The sequence below is a fragment of the Eretmochelys imbricata genome, chromosome 9, assembly GCF_965152235.1.
Source record: "Eretmochelys imbricata isolate rEreImb1 chromosome 9, rEreImb1.hap1, whole genome shotgun sequence".
NCBI lineage: Eukaryota > Metazoa > Chordata > Testudines > Cheloniidae > Eretmochelys > Eretmochelys imbricata.
In genome coordinates, this window is record NC_135580.1 from 46,914,364 (window position 1) to 46,933,482 (window position 19,119).

The 19,119-nt window shown below is 39.4% G+C and overlaps 1 protein-coding gene across 4 annotated transcripts in view; it reads right to left on the reverse strand.

The window, feature by feature from the left end:
- Positions 1–429: 429 nt before the first annotated feature.
- The window catches only part of UGGT1 (UDP-glucose glycoprotein glucosyltransferase 1), a 92,360-nt gene continuing 73,670 nt past the window's right edge, over positions 430–19,119 (reverse strand). For all 4 annotated transcript variants that reach the window (XM_077825723.1, XM_077825725.1, XM_077825722.1 and 1 more), the window contains 11 exons: positions 15,933–16,018; positions 15,463–15,547; positions 13,543–13,631; positions 12,880–12,984; positions 11,886–11,970; positions 9,547–9,729; positions 8,221–8,381; positions 7,590–7,704; positions 4,807–4,923; positions 2,430–2,598; positions 430–1,392 (listed from right to left, as the gene is read on the reverse strand). In XM_077825723.1, the coding sequence (XP_077681849.1) occupies positions 1,367–1,392; positions 2,430–2,598; positions 4,807–4,923; positions 7,590–7,704; positions 8,221–8,381; positions 9,547–9,729; positions 11,886–11,970; positions 12,880–12,984; positions 13,543–13,631; positions 15,463–15,547; positions 15,933–16,018 (1,221 nt within the window). In that variant the 3' untranslated portion in view covers positions 430–1,366. The remainder of the gene's footprint in view (positions 1,393–2,429; positions 2,599–4,806; positions 4,924–7,589; positions 7,705–8,220; positions 8,382–9,546; positions 9,730–11,885; positions 11,971–12,879; positions 12,985–13,542; positions 13,632–15,462; positions 15,548–15,932; positions 16,019–19,119) is intronic.

Genomic DNA, 19,119 nt, shown 5'->3' on the forward strand with positions numbered 1-19,119 from the left:
CTATCTCATTACAAACCAAATTGCTCAACTTATCTTACCAACATTCTCTTAAAGGAACTTCTGTTTTGATAATATATTTCACAATTACCTGCAGTGGTAAAATGTACACACACTGTACCTGAGTAGACAGTAATTGACTTTATAAGTGTGCTCTTGCGGCAGAACTACTGCCATGGCTTGTTTTAAAATTAATACCTGACAGAGATATTAGAAAATTTACAGCTGAAGAAACTAAGGACACTAATCCTCAAAAGATGCAGTTACTCGGAGAAAAATGTTTTCTGTTCTGCGCACTTAAATTAAACTTATTGCATCAAAGCAACTAAAAAATGTGTGCAAACAAGGAAACCATTATTGTGTTCCACAGTAAGGAGGACCAAGAAGATCAAAGGAAAGAGAGGGTTGAATGTGAGGACTAACACAAAGCCCTAAGAACTCTAAGGTTTTATTGATGTGACATCTTGTGTTGGAAGAAAAATGAAATTTACATGATCAAAAACTTCCACAGATTTTCATAAACAGCAAAAACATTTATAAAACAATGAACCACAGCAGTATTAATGCCCTACAGATTTGTTTAAAAACTTTGAAGAGTGTAGAAGGAGAAACCGGGCACTTTTAAATAAATTTAGGAGGAAAGGGCAAGTCAGAAAAAAAAATCCTGATTTTTTTATCAGTTGCAAAGTATTGTTAACCTTGTTAGCATATACAGCTGCAAGTGAATGTTTGCTTTTAAGTGGTGTGGGTAGCTTTGCACTGAACGAACTCTTCAAAAGTGAGGAAACAGATGCTGTCTCAATTTAAATAATGAAACTGCTGTTCTGTAACAGAATCAGTGGCATAATGAACAGAGCCTTGTAGAAGATGGACCATCTGAAAATTGCAGTTCCAACATTAGACCAGTTCAAGGCATGGTTCCAAGCATAGCGTAGCCTGGAAAAACTAGCTCCATCTCAAAACACTCATTTGAGGTAAGGACTCATGCTATTGCTGTCCCACCGCTCACTGAGTATGCATTTTCCATGTGCTCTTGAGTAAGATATCTGTGGCTAATAGAATCATGGCCAGCATTGGTTGTATGTGGCAACAGCTAGATGAACAGACCTGCTGCTTTTCAATGTACTTCGAACTTCTGTTACTGAAATTCTACACTCTGAGTGAGCACTTTCATCTCCCCACACAGGTGCAAAAACAGTAACCTTGATCCTATTTCATATGCAGAAATCAACCCAAAGGCAAGTAAAACACGCATACATCATCATCCCATTCAATTATTCAGCAGTTTTGCAGACATACTGGAAAAAAAACTAGCATTTGATATAAAAATGGTCTATGGAATCAGTCTAACTTCATTTTCCCCCAAGGATCATAATTCCACGTGTGCACCTAGATCTGTGGAAAAGAAAAAAAATAGGATGAAAATCACATTTCCAGGTTGGGTTTGAACTGTGTGTGTTTGTGTGAAACTGGCTTTACAAGCCCCCGGATTGTTCTCTCAGAACAGAATTACAGACATGAATCCCTGGTCAATTGAAAGGACAGTCTGTACACAGTAATCCTCTTGACCTTTGTTTGAATTACATTTTTCTTCAATTGTTGAAAAATTAAGAGGCAGGCCCAAATTTATGAACCTTCACCCAGCCTTAAGATCTGTCCTTCTGTTCATGAATCCCCACCAAACCATTCTCTTCATATATGCTCTTGTTTTTGTGGTCAAAATGATGCCCAAATTTTAAATCTGCTCTCAAGTACATTTCTTAACTAATATTTGCAAAGTGCTAATGATGACTAGAAATGTACTATATAAATTATATTTTACCACTATTCAAAATACATTCCAAAGCATGTACAGACATGTATTGCAGATAGGCTTCACAAATAATTTAGTTAAAATGGAGAGTGATGAAGGCCTTCTTGACAGTGTTGAAAATGGTTTAGTTCTGCCTACATGAGTGCTTAAGCCATTGTCTACACTGGTGCAAGTGCACCAACTGCTGAAAACTGAGACTATGCAATGGTACACTGAAGTCTGTGTTCAGCCAAACATTTCCCCGTAGTAAGGATGATATTCAACTTCTGAAAAATTCCCATTCTGTTCAATTCACAGAACTGCGAGGCACTTTGTTTAGCCTGGATTCTGTTAAGGCATTTGTCAAGGAATGGGCCAATAAACAACTCTTCTCATCTACAGTGGACTCTTCCACTAAACCCAAATAAAAAGACAGTCACGCCAGCATACAGTGACAGTTATCTTCTGCATGGTATGAGGACATACACTTGCATTAAAATGGTCAAGCATGAACTATTTTCCAACAGCTGGAAAGAAATTCACCAGAATACCATTACACACTATGTATATGCACTGTGAGGGCAGCAAACTTTTAGTTTCAATAAAGCCATTTTTCTAAATGGGAGACTATACAATTTACCTTTTCTGTTTTGCTGTTTCATCCCATCTGTTGTAGTAAGGGTTCCTGATTCTTTCTCTTTCTGGAAACGACTGTGTAGCTGTTTAATTTCTTGATCATAGTCCTGCCACTCTGGGACAATGCGCACAGCTGCTTGAAGCTTGGGCTCTTTGGTCATTGGATTATTACACTGCAAATGAAACCAATTCATTTTTGAGACAGATGACCTTTGCATACATGCAGAAAAGATAAGTCTGTGTTCACGTAAGTATTTTCAAGCTTCAAATTTGCCTGACCTTAAAAGAAAACTGAATATGGGGAACACTTTCTACTGAATTAGAGTAGTTTTAATTTCACTATCATCAATGACCAACTGAAAGGAAAGCCCTTCTTGCTGCAGCATCTCTCATAGTTGCTGGAGGGAGTACAGGTTAAAGTCTATTCCCAACTCATGCTAAAATTGCTGCTGTGGTTAGCCGATACAGGAGGAAGAAGCAAATGAATGCTTGCAAAATGCAAAAAGACAAAACTGCTGGTTCGGAAGACATGGAGAATCTATGTAAGGTACATATATGGCCCTCATCGCCCTAGTATTTGCCAGCCTCACACAACACCCCTGGGAGGTTAGGAAGTGCTATCATCTCCATCTTCTGGGGTCAGTTCGTCATGCAAGCTCTCTGTTCATCTTCACCTGTTCAAGACAGCACTATAATCCACCTATTTGCCCTCTATGATGCAATCCATCACTTCCTCGGTTTTCCTTGGGGTCTCTTTCTTACTGGCTTCTCCCACCATAGCTTCATTAATCTTCTACCTGTGTCTGAAGTAGCGCTTCTTGGATTTTGTCAGTCACATCACAACTGACTTCCATCTTAATAGTTTCATTTCAAAATCTGTTCTTTTGTGTAACTCTTTTTAGTGCTCAGATACCCATAGGACCTCCCTAAAAGGCTGTTATGGCCAGGGATGAGCTCCCAACATCTATAAAATGTCTAGAAATGGCCACTATCTGATAGCCTCTGGCAGTCAAACTTCCCATCACTTGCCTTCACGTGGCAGAGGTGTTTTTACCAAAAGATGGTGTGATAAATGGGGGTGGGTGGGTGGGGGGGGGGGGAGATCGCACCCTTTTATGGACACCCAGCCAGCTACAAAGTCCCTCTTGGTGGCTGTTCTCTACTTGCTTTACCTGTAAAGGGTTAACAAGCCCGCAGGTAAAAGGAAAGGAGTAGGCACCTGACCAAAAGTACCAATGGGAGGGTTAGAACTTTTTAAAATTGGGAAAAAACTTCCCTTTGTCTCTGTGTTGTGGCTCTCCGGGAAAGAGGGGAATAGAGAGCAATCATGCTATGAGAAGCTTTAAGCCAGGTATGATCATAGATCATCAGATCATACCTAGAACTACTTATTTGGAACCCCCAAATGTGTAAGTAGATCAGGAATGTTTAGAAAGACGCAATTAGGTTTATTTCTGTTTATTTCTTATGGCTAGTGGACTCCTCTGTACTAACACCAGATGCTTTTGTTTGCTTGTAACCTTTAATCTGAACTCCCAAGAAAGCTATTTTGGGTGCTTAATTTTTGGAATTACTCTTTGAAAATCTAGCAAAAGCCTAAGTTCCAGATGTATTTTCTTTCTTTCTTTTTTGTTTTAAGAACAGGATTGGATTTTTGGTGTCCTAAGAGGTTTGTGCATATGTTGTTAAATTAGCTGGTGGCAACAGCAGATTTCCTTTGAGTTTTTTTCTCAGCTCTTCCCCAGATGGGGGTTGAAAGGGCTTGTGGGTACCCTACAGGAAGGAATTCCCAAGTGCGCCTTTCTGGTTTCAAAAAGGGATTTTGCATTTGGGTGGTGGTAGCGTTTACCAAGCCAAGGTCAGAAAAAAGCTGTAACCTTGGGAGTTTAATACAAGCCTGGAATGGCAAATATTAATTTTTAAAAATCCTTGCGGGCCCCCACCTTCTGCACTTGAAGTGCCGGAGTGGGGAATCAGCCTTGACAAGTGGGTATCTGGCACCCTTTAAAAATAACCAGACAGCTCAGGGGAGATGGGACTCTTCCGTCTGGGAGGGAAGCCTACCTAGGAGAAGGAAAACTTTGATTCACCGCCTCCGCCCACAATCCTCAGGTTAAATTTAGCCTGGCCCAACAGGTCTATGGAAAGAAGGTGGGAAGAGAGGGGGCACGTACTCAGTTCAACTGCGGAAAGGCCCCTCTCCCTGCTGTGTGTGACTCAGGGATGCAACCAATACATTTTTGTGAAAGGTGAATACATCAGCCCAAGCGATTTCTACTTTTTGATCAGTTACCAAAGGGTAATGCTAATAGCTCTATTACACAACAATACGCTAATGTGTAAACCAATTTAAATCTACTTATGAGCTATAATGACCTTACCAGATCAATAGTTTTTGCTCTCTTCTTTGAAGAATCATCACACCATGTTTCACACCAAAGCCACTCCTGGGGTAGTGATTTAATGGGTACCTGATGGATCATGTTGTTGGGCAAATCCTGTTTGAAGGACAAAATGTATTAGTGGTATCTACAACAGCGAGAGGAAAAAATCATTTACCTTTAGAATTACCAAGGGATGCCCTCTGAGAAATCCTAACCTGTAGAGCAGAATGTACTTTACACCCAAGAAAAAAAACAGGGGTTTTCCAGTGAGTGAAAGATGAACGATAACATTGCCTAAACAAAATCTATAAAAGTTAGATTCTCTGGAGAACACCAGAACCCCAGACTGTTTCAACAAACAGTTACCAATTTTGGAGTTCAGTATTCAAAATTAAATTTCAGTTCACTTATTGTTTTGTGAAGTCAGCATATGTGAGGTTTTAACTCCATCTGATAACGGGATATAAATCCAACTATTAAATGCTCATTGGTGCACTAGACTAGCTCAAATGGCTATTTTCTTAAGAGATATTAACAATAGATGCCTCTTGGTGCTTGTACAGTTGTTTAGACGACAGAGCAATGGTCCCATGGCAGTATAACAGCACAAATACTCTGTCCAACAGTCCCACTGACTAGTAACACTAATGGAAACATTGGTAACTTACACACAAGATTATTCTAATACAGTAACTCCTCGCCTAACATTGTAGTTATGTTCCTGAAAAATGCTACTTTTCATTGTTTCACTTAATTTCACTTAACATTGTTTCGCTTAATTTCCCCATAAGAATTAATGTAAATAGGGAGGGATGAGGTGCTAGGGGAAAACTTTTTGCCAGATAAAAGACTATATTTTATATATAATAATACTATACACAACAATGATAATTGTGAAGCTTGGTTGAGGTGATAATTGTGAAGCTTGGTTGAGGTAGTGATGTCAGAAGGTGAGATATTTCCCAGAGAATGCTTTACTGCTAAATGATGAATTAGCACTGAGCTGAGCCCTCAAGAGTTAACACATTGTTGTTAATGTAGCCTCACACTCTACAAGGCAGCAGTAATGGAGGGAGGGGAGACAGCATGGAAGAGAGAGACAGAGACACACCATGTGTGAGAGAGAGAGAGACACAAACATTGCCCTTTTAAGTATGCTGACCCCACTCGAATCACACTGCCTTTTTAAGTAGATCAGGAAGTTGAGACAGCAGCTGCTGCCAGCTAGCTCCCTCCATCATGAGCCCTTTCATGTCCACCCCCTGCTCTGTGTAAATGGGGTAAAGTAGCGGGGGACAGGAGTGGGGGGAAGGGGGCACCCTGACATTAGCACCCTTATTCTCCCTCCCCACCCACACAGGAAGTGGGAGGCTCCCCGGAGCAGCTCCAAGGCATGGGGGGAGGGACAGCTGAACTGCCTGGCAATTGACAGCCCACACAGGGAACTTAGGAGAGCGGGGAGCTGATGGGGGGCTGCTGGTCCACCCTGGTTCCAAGCTCCCACCAGCTAGCTCCAACGGGCTGCTCTTTCTGCAGGCAGTGGATAAAGCAGGCAGCTGCCAAACAATCTTAAGGGAGCATTGCTCAACTTTAAACGAGTATGTTCCCTAATTGATCAGCAACATAATAACGCAACAACTTTAACTCCGACGACTAAGCGAGGAGTTACTGTATTGTATAAAGTTCAGATACATAAAGTCAATGCACTAACATACATGCAGTTTAGCACATGGCGCATTATAAATAAAGATGAGTATTTGAATATACATAAAGCTTTCTTTGGCCTATAACTAGGAAAACCCAGGGCAGACTGGAAAGCTCAAGAAATTGGTAATGGGTTAGAGAGACTTTCACCTCCACAACCCTAATTCCAATCTGGTCAATGCTAGTAGTAACCAAACATTACGATCTAAAAACTTCTCATTGTCTTATAAAATGAATTGAATGGTGGTCTCAGGACACTTCCTAAGAGAAAGACGTCCATACCAAAGAAGCCTCCATAACACTTGGTATTGTTTTGTTGACTGTATCAACTGAGAGGCCAAGGAGTGAACAGACACTGAGATAATTGTCGCACCCAGAGATGTGTCTTAAACTTGTACTGAGAGCCATCTGCAAGGCAGTAAGGAAACTTGAATTTCATGACTGCGTGATTGTTTGGTGTTTTTTTTTGTAATGTAGGACTTCAGTGGGAAACCAAAGTTTTAAGAATCAACGCAGTCTCTGAAGAACTAAAACGCTCAATACAGAATGACTACAGTGTTCCTATTGGGGAACCTTCCACAATGCCATTTCATGAGGCTTGGTTTCATTTTTTTGAAACCTTACTAAAATCTCTACCAAATACTGAAAAGCTAATAGTCAATGAAAATAATGTTAAAGATTAAACACAACGGACCAGAAGAAAAACGCATGTAAAGCTAAAATAGTATTCTGCCTTGAACTCACCTCACATCTAACTCAGAATCCAATGTACTGTATATGCTGCAGCATTAATGGTAACACTCATTATTGCTCTTGAAAGTTGTCACTGTGTCTGATGAAGCCAAGTAGAGGCGTGGGACTGGTTCAAGGCTTCAGAACAACATTGCCTAACACATGGTAGTTTTAAGCCAATGAAGAAATCTCTGAATTAAGCATCAGATTAAAGTGCAATCTTTAAACAGAGCTGCCTTAAGAAGAAAAGGTATAGACCTTGATAGGAATTTAAAGACAAGAGAGTCTTAAGTATCTGAAAGCTAGCATCTAACTGCAAAAACTAAAAACCAAAGTACACACACCTGATCAAGGTTGGAAAGACTGTTAGGATCTTGACTCAGCCCTTGATATTGTCCTCTGAGCCGGTCTCCAGCAGCTATCTTCCTAAACTTTTTCAGATCCACAACATATAGAGCACTAAACACAAATAACAGGTTGTTAATAACATGAAGCCTGATTGATGTATTCATTTACAAAATTCAAAAAGAATGTAATCTTGGACCCTCCCAGACAAAACTAGGTTGTGATGTATAAATTCAAGGATTCTTCAAAAACAATATCCTCGTATTGCTGTCTCATTATCCATTTTTTCCCATTACCTTCAAAATTTAACCCAGATATATCTACTGGCAACTAACATCCGTTCAGTTAATCTGTAAAAGCTACAGCAAATGCTCTAGTCTAATATGTCAAGTGGAAATTCAGAGGCTGCCCAAGCTTACATGATGGAGCCCAGAAAAAGAAAGCATTGAGCAAACCCTCCAAACACATAGCAGACATTGATTTCATTGTATACACATGCACTTCAACCAAAGTTTGCTAGCAACAATGGCAAGTATTGTTTCAAGTTTTTCACAAGTTGCTTTTTTTTTTTTTTCTTTAAAAACCAAACGAGCCCTACAGTCTATCTGGTAAAACTGAATTCTTCAATACCTGATGTGATATTTTCTTCCAGCCAAGTGACTTGCCCAGTATCCTGACTTCCAGAACCTGTAGCCATCCATCTCTTTACGGCTTTCACAGAATGGAGTATAGCCATATGGTGCACCATCCAAATTGAAGTCTCTTAACTCTTTGAGGTCTGTGCGCACAATCTAGGGAAATGGAAAGGGAAATGGAAATTATTTTGTTTAGCATGGACACAGACTTCGGAAAGCTGGCGTGGGGGGTTATTTTTGAGGTGTGGGTGAGGACTCTATAGTTAAAGCTGAATAAGCATTTAGAGAAAGGTTACTTATTATCGGTGCATTCTACATTGTATTAGTGGATGCAGATAAAGTCCCTGCCCCACACAAATCAGAATAGGATAATGCACATCATCGTTCAAGTAACAAAGATATAAAGAATCCAAAATAGACTCGGTAATTAGAATTAAAGCTATAAAAGGAGAATCTGGTATCTAGGTCATGGTACCTACAAATAACTTGACTTAGGGTATGTCTACACTGCAATTAAAAACCTGTGTCTGACCCATGGCAGCTGACTCAGGCTCAGGCTGGAGCCTAGGCTGTCAGACCCTGAGAGATGGGACGGTACGAACGCGTGAGCGCCAGCCTGAGTCCAAACATCTACACCACGATTAAACAGCCTCTTAAGTCCAAGCCCAAGTCAGCTGGCCCAGGCCAGCCGCAGGTGTCTAATTGCGGTGTACACATACCCAGAGCCATCACTCTATATCTCACCTCTCAGTCCTCATCCTCAAAGGAAACCTGTACAACGTTTTCAACAGATGAGTCTGGGAATTTAAAATCATAAGTTTGCTAAAAACCGTTGACTTAACAAAGACACTGGGTTTGTGGCTCATTACAACAATTTGTACCACACCCTGACGCCTATTAACTCTTAATTGCCCACTTCATTTTAAGTGATGCGAACCCCTTATGCTTAATCTGTCCCACCTTGTATCTAGTTTGGGCACTCCCGTTACCTTCTCCAGACATGAGGAAGCGCTCTGTGAAGCCTGAAAGCTTGTCCCTTCCACCAACAGAAGTTGGTCCAATAAAAGATATTATTTTGCCCACTTTGTCTCTTGACAAAAGTAGGCCCCTGGGGTGCTGTGATGGCTGCTTATCTTGCTGATAGGATTTGTGCTATCCTTTTCTATTTGTTATATCCACATTTTCTAACTTTTGAGTGCTTTACTTTGCAACCTTCATAATGTTCTTTTAACATAGGTGTTTTTGTATTTCACTCCATTTACTACACGTACGCTGACCTTGTAATTCCTGCCAGTGACCCCAAAGCCATCAGATAGCTTACCTGATCAGCATCCACAAAAAGGAATTTATCAACCACCAGTGGGAACAGCACATCCAGAAAAAGGATTTTGTAACCCCAGATAATGCGCTGTTTCTCTGTTTGCTGGTGAAGCCATCGGGGCCATTTGTATTGGACAAGCTCATACTGGAAATTATATTTCTCTGCCATGTATGGAATGAACTCCTGGGGAGGGAAAAATTATTTATCTCGACTGCATTTCTGGGTTTGTCCCATTATAGCAAAACCAGGTAGAAGAAAAGACAATTTTTAAAAAGAAGAAAAGGCCCAAGAGACTTTGCAGCCTTTGGGTAAAGCACAATTTTTTTTTTCTAAATAGGTTTTTTGTTTTAAGCAAATGTAAATGTAATCAATGTAAATGTAATGCAAACAATAATAAAAAAATAAAAAATAAAGCGGTCCCAACTTCGTGTGACAGTCACACATCAGAAGTGTAACTGTCAGAATGTAGTCTTTGAAATCCATCTAAACATCTTAGGATCCCTTCAATCCCCACAGTTATGACACTGATCTATTTTATAACAGATCCAGGGGTGAAGGGTTTGATTTACAAGAAGAGATTACTTGAGTTTAATATGAAATACTGGAATAAACCTAAAAGGGAAAAAGGTAAGATAAACATCAGGAAAAGATTCCCAACAACAAGATCCACTTGGCTGTGCAAGTTTCCCCAAGTGAAGTGGGAAAAGCCCCAACTCTTGAACAATGAATATAAGCCCTGAAAAAATTCTAATAAGTGTACATTAGAGAATAATCCTGGATCAGCAGAGAATTGGGACTAGAGAACCTAAGAAATCTTCTCCTGCTATCCCCCTCTAACTCATTTGATAATTGCAATCGAGTACTTCGGCGACTGCTGTATTTTAACATAAACCTAGTACTCAAACAATATAATGGCACACATTCATGCCTAGTTTTTAATACCATTAAAGGCTAACAAATGATTTCGCTGACTGACTTTGTATTGCTCCCAAGATGTCACAATGCACCCTCTGAAAATGTGTATTAGAAAAGAAAAAGTAACCAGACGTCTTAATGATACTAAAACAATCCTAATTTCGGAAAAAGATGCTGGTTCAGCCAAGATTGTTACTTGTCCAACAAATCCATGATGTGGAGTCTGCACTGAGCGGGAAATAATGTACTGCTGGCCAAAGGTAGCACATTACTTCCCCACTGGAACAAGGAGGGCTGAGAGGCAGCACAGACTGTAAAGTCACAGAATCTAGCCCTTAGTTGATTTCTTTCTGTATAAACAGACTCTTCATTTAGAATGAACTGCCAAACCAGATCAGACCCATGGCCCACCAAGGCCAGTGTTACGTCTCGGACAGTAGCCAATGCCAGATAAATCAGAGGAAAGCGTAAAATCACTTTAATAGAGTCATGCATTAACATGCCCATGGAGAATGTTTTTTCCTAGGCATTTAAGGTTGTCTCATCTCCTGAAGCATCAGGGTTGATATGTCATATATGTGTATACCCCATCTTATTCATATACATGTGTAATCCTTTTCTGAATCCTACTAAGCACTCTGCCTCTATAAATGGTTGCCACAGGTTAATTGTGTTACATAAAAAAGTATTTCCATACGTTAGTTTTTTATTTTCTGCCTTCTGATTCCCCTTGTTCTTGGTTTAGTATGTGTGCACAACTGGCCTCCTCTTTAGCCCTGTTGATTTTATAAATATCTTTCATACCACCTATTATTCTCCTCTCAAAAATTAAAGGTCCTAATATTTTTAGTGTTCCTTCATATGAAACTTTTTCCATGCCTCTAATCCTTGGCATTGCCTGTCTCTGGGCTTTGTCTCTTTCTGCTCGGTCATTAACACTCTCCTTCCCCCAACCTCACAGGTCAGGCACACCTTCCTCATGCAATTTAAAAAGAAGCCTCTATTTAACAGCCACACCTTTATCATGAACATTGCCATGCAAACCACAAGGAAAAGCAGTTCAAACAATAGAAGCAAAGGAATCTAAACAAAGATATGAAGAATTCTCTTACTCCAATTTGCTACTGTGTGCAACTCCCTCCTTATATACCCCTTTACAAAGTTAACCCACTGTCAAACTGATCTTCACTGACAAAAACTTCTTAATCAGAAGAATAAGACTGCAACTACACTTCTTGTTTGTCAAAATAAAGAGATATCAATAAAGAGATTATACATAGCTTTTCATGTTGATTAGTATGGGACTCATCTACCTGTTCAAAGAACAGATATTTAAAAAAATGAGGTAAGATGACAAATGAAATAACCCTTAGAAAAGTTTTTTACTTTTACTTGTGCCCCTAGTAAAAGATTTAGTAACAAACCTTGAATGTAGGTGACAAATAGTTCTTCAAGAACCAGAATTTCACTGGAGTCTCAGTGTGTTTCAGCACAGATAACATCATTATACTGTCAAAAGCAAAAAAGAACAACGTTTTTGTACATTTCATCAACAGGAAAAACTCCAATTGTAAAGACCACTACCGTTATTGCTAAAGACAAAGTTCGTACAGCCCAGCTCTGCAGAAAGCTCAGTGTAATGGTTAGATTACAGATGGCTATTTTCCTACATTATTCTAGTGAATGCAATTTGTGCCAGATTACTGACCATTATGCACCAAAAAGAAAATATACAGCTGCAGCCTATTAAAATCAGCTTAAACACCTAAGTACAAAATATATTTTTTAAAATACTGAATAATTTATGCATGGATATAAAAAGTGAGTTGTTCTCTAATCCAATATACAGTAAATCAAATAATAGGACAGTGATCAGCTGCCCTATTATCTATTAGATAAACAGCTTAAATCTATTTTAGCTATTTGTAAAGAGCAAAATAGCATAAGAATACAAATAAAAGTCATAGAATAAATATCTTGTGCTTTTAAAATCAACTTTTTCATCTTTGCCTTAAGGTTTGTTCTATGAATATTGATGTGTAGCAGAGCAAAACCTACAATGATATTGCAGCTCAGTGAGAACTACTAAACAAAGCTTGCCTTAACAGTTCACTTCCTGTAAACTGCATAAACAGAAACGTTTATAAAATACACTAAAGCTTCCAATTGCTTTGAATCTAATGGGAGTTTTACCACTGGATTTCATTTTTTTCAATATTACCCTTATTAAGTAAGAAGACATATGCCAAGTGAAATAGCCAGTGTTTAACAACTCTGCCCCAAACTATTCATATGTAACAGAAATGGTCAGATTATTATTTAAAAGGAGATTTGAAGCTTCCAACTACTTTTTTAAGTAGATAGCAATAGCAATACATCTACCAACTGAGAAACAAAAATTACAGTCTCTAGACTAACCGGAGGAATCTTTCATACAGGTGTCCTGAAGCCACAGAGAATATATTAATCACGTCATCTTTATCTTGTTTCACTTCATCATTCTTCTGCCCACCTGTAAATCCCCTAAAATCAGGAAAAATATAGTCCTCATTAGAATACTTATACCTGTCTACAATGTCATGTAGAAAACTGGGCTTTTCCCCCAGGCCAAATCTCTCACTTCCCAGTCTGGCAGGGGTCGAGTGTGCTGCAGACACAATGTGCTCAGACCTGGGAGGGAAGGCATGCTTGGTGTTGCCAGTTGATTTATATTATTGATGGGCTCTGAAAAGAGTCCTGTTAATGAGACCTCTTCAGCCCTAAAGGGACTGCCTGTGATGTGGGGACTTTAGAAGATGTACAATGATCCAGGGCACGAAGAAAGGCACACCGTAACCTTTTACAGAAGGGAGAAGGAAAACATAGTTACACAGCAATGCCCATCTTGTTCTGCATAGCTGAATAAAATGGACTCCCAGGAATTACTGATAGCGTAGTTTTAAAAATTACACCCTCAAACCCAGTACCATTTATAAACAGAATTGCTATAGATTATTGGTTCTTTAGGTCCATCATTAAAATACCAGACAATCTTTCAGTCTCTAGACTGCATGATGTCAGTGAACAGACAACTATTTTTACCACTTAAGAGACTCCCAAAATCCAGACTCATTCTCACTGGTTCCATCACTTAGTAAATCTTCATTCATCATGTCTAGTTTCTTCTGAACCTGCAAATGTAAACACTGCGTTAGCCAACAAATTTTATTAATAGCTGAGAAAATAGCTACAAAATACTAAGCAGTCATCACCACACCATGTTTTTATTTGAATAATGTCCATCTGCACACAACTTAGGCCACATTAAGATACTTACCAGAAGGGACAATAACCCACTAGTGTTTTTCACTAGTGAATTTTAACACAAAATTCAAACTAGTTCCAGAGGCTTTAAGACCTTTGACTTTAGAAGGCTAAAACTTATCAAAATGCATTTTTGTCGTCATCTTCGATGATGGAAACTGGAGAAAAATTTAACACTACTCTCCATATTGGCCAAAAAGAGTCCACTAAGACATTAGGAGTGCAGCACCAGAGCTAAGCAATTTAATCACGGTAGATTTAATAGGTGAGAAGGCCACATCCAAAAACCAGAGCCAAATAGAAATGCAAAACAGAAATTTTGGGAGGAAGAGAGGAGAAGGCTATGCTGCAACCATCACCACCAATGGATTAATCTGGTTTCATTTTGTAGCTACACTTCCATCTGCTGTGTGCTCTCTGAGGGAGAGACAGCATCAGATAACCACAGAGCTGATGATAGAAGGTAGATAAGCACAGGTCTTTAATAATGGATATGATAACCAGTTGTTAAAAACATATCCATAATGGTAGTTACTCTACTGGCTGGCTATTTATTTGTTATATAATCATTACTAGGAGGAAGCATATTGAACATGATTAAGGGATATATTTTTAAGATTTTGCACTCAGTTGAGCCTGTAAAAAGTGAGCACAATTGTGTTGCTAATTTGCATGCAAGTTAGAGCAACCGTATGTCAAATCCCTCATTCTGCACATACAATCACTAATTATATGCATGACAATAAAAAAGGGCTTAAATGTATTTAGTGTAAGTGCTACTATAATACTGCTACCACCACACAGATACCCTTCCAAACTTAGCACCTCATTGATAAAATTCTCTTCCAATTTACATTCACACGATTGCTTCCTTTTCAGTTTTATAATTCAGCTCACTTTTCTTATATAATTGATATGGTGCTCTTGTATATTAATATTATTCCACTGTGTGCTAGAAGTGAACAGTGTTTTATAAATAAACTATTTATTATTACTATTTATAACCCAGGAGCTAGGATAAATGGACCCCACGAATGAGGTTGCACACCCTCCCCCAACCCTCCACTAAATGTACTGTTGACGTAGGACTTGAGATGGACCTTCATACCAACAATGCAAATATCAAATAGGTAATATGTTCCAAGAGACAGACTATAGACTGGGTGTCTGGAGTCCTGGATTTTAATCTAAACTCTGCCATTGACCTGCCCTTCAATTTACACAATCACTTCACCACTCTGTGCTTCTGTTTCCCCTCTGTAAAACTGGGATAATGATATTTATATTTCTTTGTAAAGTGCTTTAAGGTCTATGGATGAAATGCATTGTTAGGGACCTGATCCACAGTCCAGTGAAATCAATGGGGGGAGTCCTATTTACTTCAGTGAGTTTTTCCCACTGATTTCAATAGGCTTTTGGATCAGGCCATATAAGACCTAACTGTTGTTATAAACAGCTTAGTAACAGTATAGTGCCATCCCTTTTCCCAAAAAGTGCATGCATAATCTAAGTATCTTGAGGCTTCTGCTTTATTTTGCACACACTGCCTCTGGTGTAAGTTTATAGGAGGGATGATTAGTTCTTAAAAAAAACAAACAAAAAAAAAAAACCAACCTTGTTCCCACTGCCATTGTCCAAGACCTCAAACCAACCATCCTACTTCAAGAGGAGCTCTTGCAGTACAGTTTTCAAACTCACCTTCACTTTAATAATTTTGCTCTTGAAGTTGTTGAGAACAACAATAACTTCACTGGCATCAGGTGGAGAATCTGTACCATCATGGCTAGAAATAAAAAAAAATATTTAGCTTTGTAACCATCACCACAGAACTGGGGCCATTTTGTTTCCTATTTCTTCTTCATGAGCACTTGTCAGAAAGATCTTTTTCATAACAGCCTAGTTCCCTCCCTGACTAAACTGTAACACCATAAAACATACAAACCTATCCAATAAATACAAAAGTGAACATACTCATACACAATCACAAAGGGAATTTATTTGATTTAATCTTATGGAACAAATAGTATGTCTGGCAAGGCATGCAATTTTCGTTTAACAATTAGTTGCAATTTGTAAAGGAACTGTTAGATCCATAGATACCAATATTATGTGTGTCCAGTTCAAAATGTTCACAAGAAGAAAAACAAAAAGATACCATATAGTCTCACCTGTAGATTCTATAGATGTCCTCAGACCTCCCCTTTCTGAGTCTCAAAACCCAAGCCCCAGGATTGGCTTTTAATTGGAAGTAGCCCTGTAAAGGAAAAAAAGCAACATGCTGTTTTAGCTGAAAATCAAGACTACTTTTGCTGTGGTTTCCTAGCAGTATACAGTTTGACCATTTTTCCTTATCAGCCATTTTAGATTTGTATATATTTGCTCATAAATCAACTGATTAAAACATCTTTAAACTTCAAAACCCAGATAAGAACAGGAAAGGTTCTACCAGTTCCAATGAAATTTCCCATTTCAAAGTAAGAAATACTCATGGAACAGGTAGAATCTTTCAAACAGATGGAGTTTTTTCAAGTAGTTACTGTTGGAGCAGAAACCAAACACAGACTTTCAGTCTGTTTTTCTGCAAAGATGACCCAGAATGTCTAACTTGTGGGCTTCCCTCAATGGCAGAAAAAAAAATATATTTCAAGCCACCACCAGATAACCACTGTAATGATCCATAAAAGATCCAGCTTCAGTACATAATGTTTGGTTCATTCTGATTGGGACTTCAGCTTGATTTAACATCCTACACTTAGTGCACCACACCACGCTGGTACAACTTTTAAAAAATTACTATGCAGAACACATACACAAAAGTATGTTATTGCAACATCAATTTTTAGATTTTAATTGCAGAAGAATAAGAAAATTCATTTTTAAGGTGACAAAATCTGATGAGGGTCTAAATATTTGTGCTGATGCATCCTATAGGCTCATGTTCTTTCATTCTGCCACCAAATGTGTAATTATGATTGCACAATCAGAGATGCATGTGCAAATATTTGGAGAAAAAGCACAACAGTCCAAGTTTCTGAACTTCAGGAAAATGATGCAGTGTGCATGCTTAGTAGGCTATTTCCAAATCTCTTCAGATTCAGTTGTTCAGAGACCAAACTTATAAGAAGGAAAAGTTAAACAGAGAAGTATATACCCATTAAAAAACAAACAAATGCAGCATGTAGTTTTCCCCACAAAGTGGCTAATTAAAAACAGTTTTACAAAAATCTGAGCCACTCCCCACCTGTGGGTGTGCACAGTCACAATACCCACTGCTCATCTTACAGCAAAATTATGGAAGTTGTCAGCTAAAGAGGTGGGAACTGTGCAATATAGAAAAATCGACTGTGAAAATCTGGCTCCTTTTTTGTTCTTCCATCAGGCCTATATTCACCTTAGTAGACACTGAGGCTATTTCTACACTACCACATATGTCGATATAATTTATGTTGCTCAGGGGTATGAATAAGCCACCCCTGTGAGCGACATAAATTACACCAACCTAAGTGCTGGTGTGGACAGTGCTATGTCAGCGGGAGAGCTTCTCCTGACAACACAGCAACCACCGCTGGTTGGGGATGGATTAATTAAGCCAACAGGAGAGCTTTCCCCCTGTCCCTTTAGAGTGGCTACACTACAGAGCTTGTGGCACCTTAGAGACTAACCAATTTATTTGAGCATGAGCTTTCATGAGCTACAGCTCACTTCATCGGATGCATACCGTGGAAACTGCAGCAGATATTATATACACACAGAGATCATGAAACAATACCTCCTCCCATCCCACTGTCCTGCTGGTAATAGCTTATCTAAAGTGATCATCAAGTTCCCAATGGCCCAACTTGATGATCACTTTAGATAAGCTATTACCAGCAGGACAGTGGGGTGGGAGGAGGTATTGTTTCATGATCTCTGTGTGTATATAATATCTGCTGCAGTTTCCACGGTATGCATCCGATGAAGTGAGCTGTAGCTCACGAAAGCTCATGCTCAAATAAATTGGTTAGTCTCGAAGGTGCCACAAATACTCCTTTTCTTTTTGCGAATACAGACTAACACGGCTGTTACTCTGAAACTACAGAGCTTGCAGCTGCACCACTGTAAGCTCTCGAGTGTAGCCATAGCCTCAGGTAATTACAGAAAAGACTTACAGTCTGGGAGCATGTGTAATGCCATGGGCAAGTTAATGATGGGAAGCAAAGGGAGCAGGGCCCCCCAGGGGATTCAGGACGCCTGGGGTCTTCGGGGCACTCCGAATTGCCGCCGAAGACCCGGAGTGGAAGAAACAGCAGCAAGTCTTCACTCTGGGTATGTTTGATGGCACTGAAGGACCCCCCCGCCGAAAACTCTCGTGGGGGGCCTAGGGCAAATTGCACCACTTGCCCCCCCTGTTCCTCCCCGGGACCCTGAAAGGGAATGTCAGCTGATTTGTTTAAAATTAAATAAATCAATCCTAATTTCAACGGTGTCACCCTCTGCGGCGTGGTAGCGGGGGAAACTCACTCCCCCTCAGCTCCAGGTCCTCCCGTTGGTGAATATTTTGGTAATACAATGTCATCGGAAATGGGTCAAGTTGGATATCATTTGGGTATCCTATCAAGCTGGGTTTATTTCTCCCACAAACACAGTGGTACCAAACATGACAAATGAAACAATTATGTAGATACGTATTTGAGAAAATGTTTTTTTTTTAATCAATTTCTTTAAATTATATTTTAACACAGCAATGTCAAACATTCAGCTCTCACAAATTTAAATTGTGGCCCTCAACTGACCATACTGTCTTGTCACTTAATGCTCAGAACATGCTACCCAATTAATTGGAAGGAGTGTGGCAAAAAAGCAGTTCAGTGGTATTGAGTATCAGCTTTGTTATGCCAAAAGAATTGTGATGAGACACCGGTTAGGATTTCAGCATCCAGCCAGAAGGTACTGGAATCCACGTCCAAATGGGATGCACATAGCTACATAACATAGTTAAGTACAATCCCACAGTAATTAATTACAAAATCCTTGTGTTTACATTTGTCTTGATCATTTTTAGGCATCAGTGGGGAAACAAAGATTAGTGACTAGTAGCTGAATTTTAGGAGAGCGTCACTATGGAAGACCTGGTTAAACACAATGGTGGATGGCACCTTAAATACTAGAGGAAGTGCACCCATAAACTGTATTTGGCAAGGTTGGAAAGGAAGTACTTCAAGCATCAGGAAAAAAAGTTGAAGAAGCTGGAACAAGCGACAACTGTGGGCAAGGCTCACCTTACACTAGGTCCCATGGTGTGCGTTTCAGGAAAAACACCTGCTCCTTCTGCAGTAAGCCCGAAGGTATCCATCAAACAGTTTCAACACGTGAGAC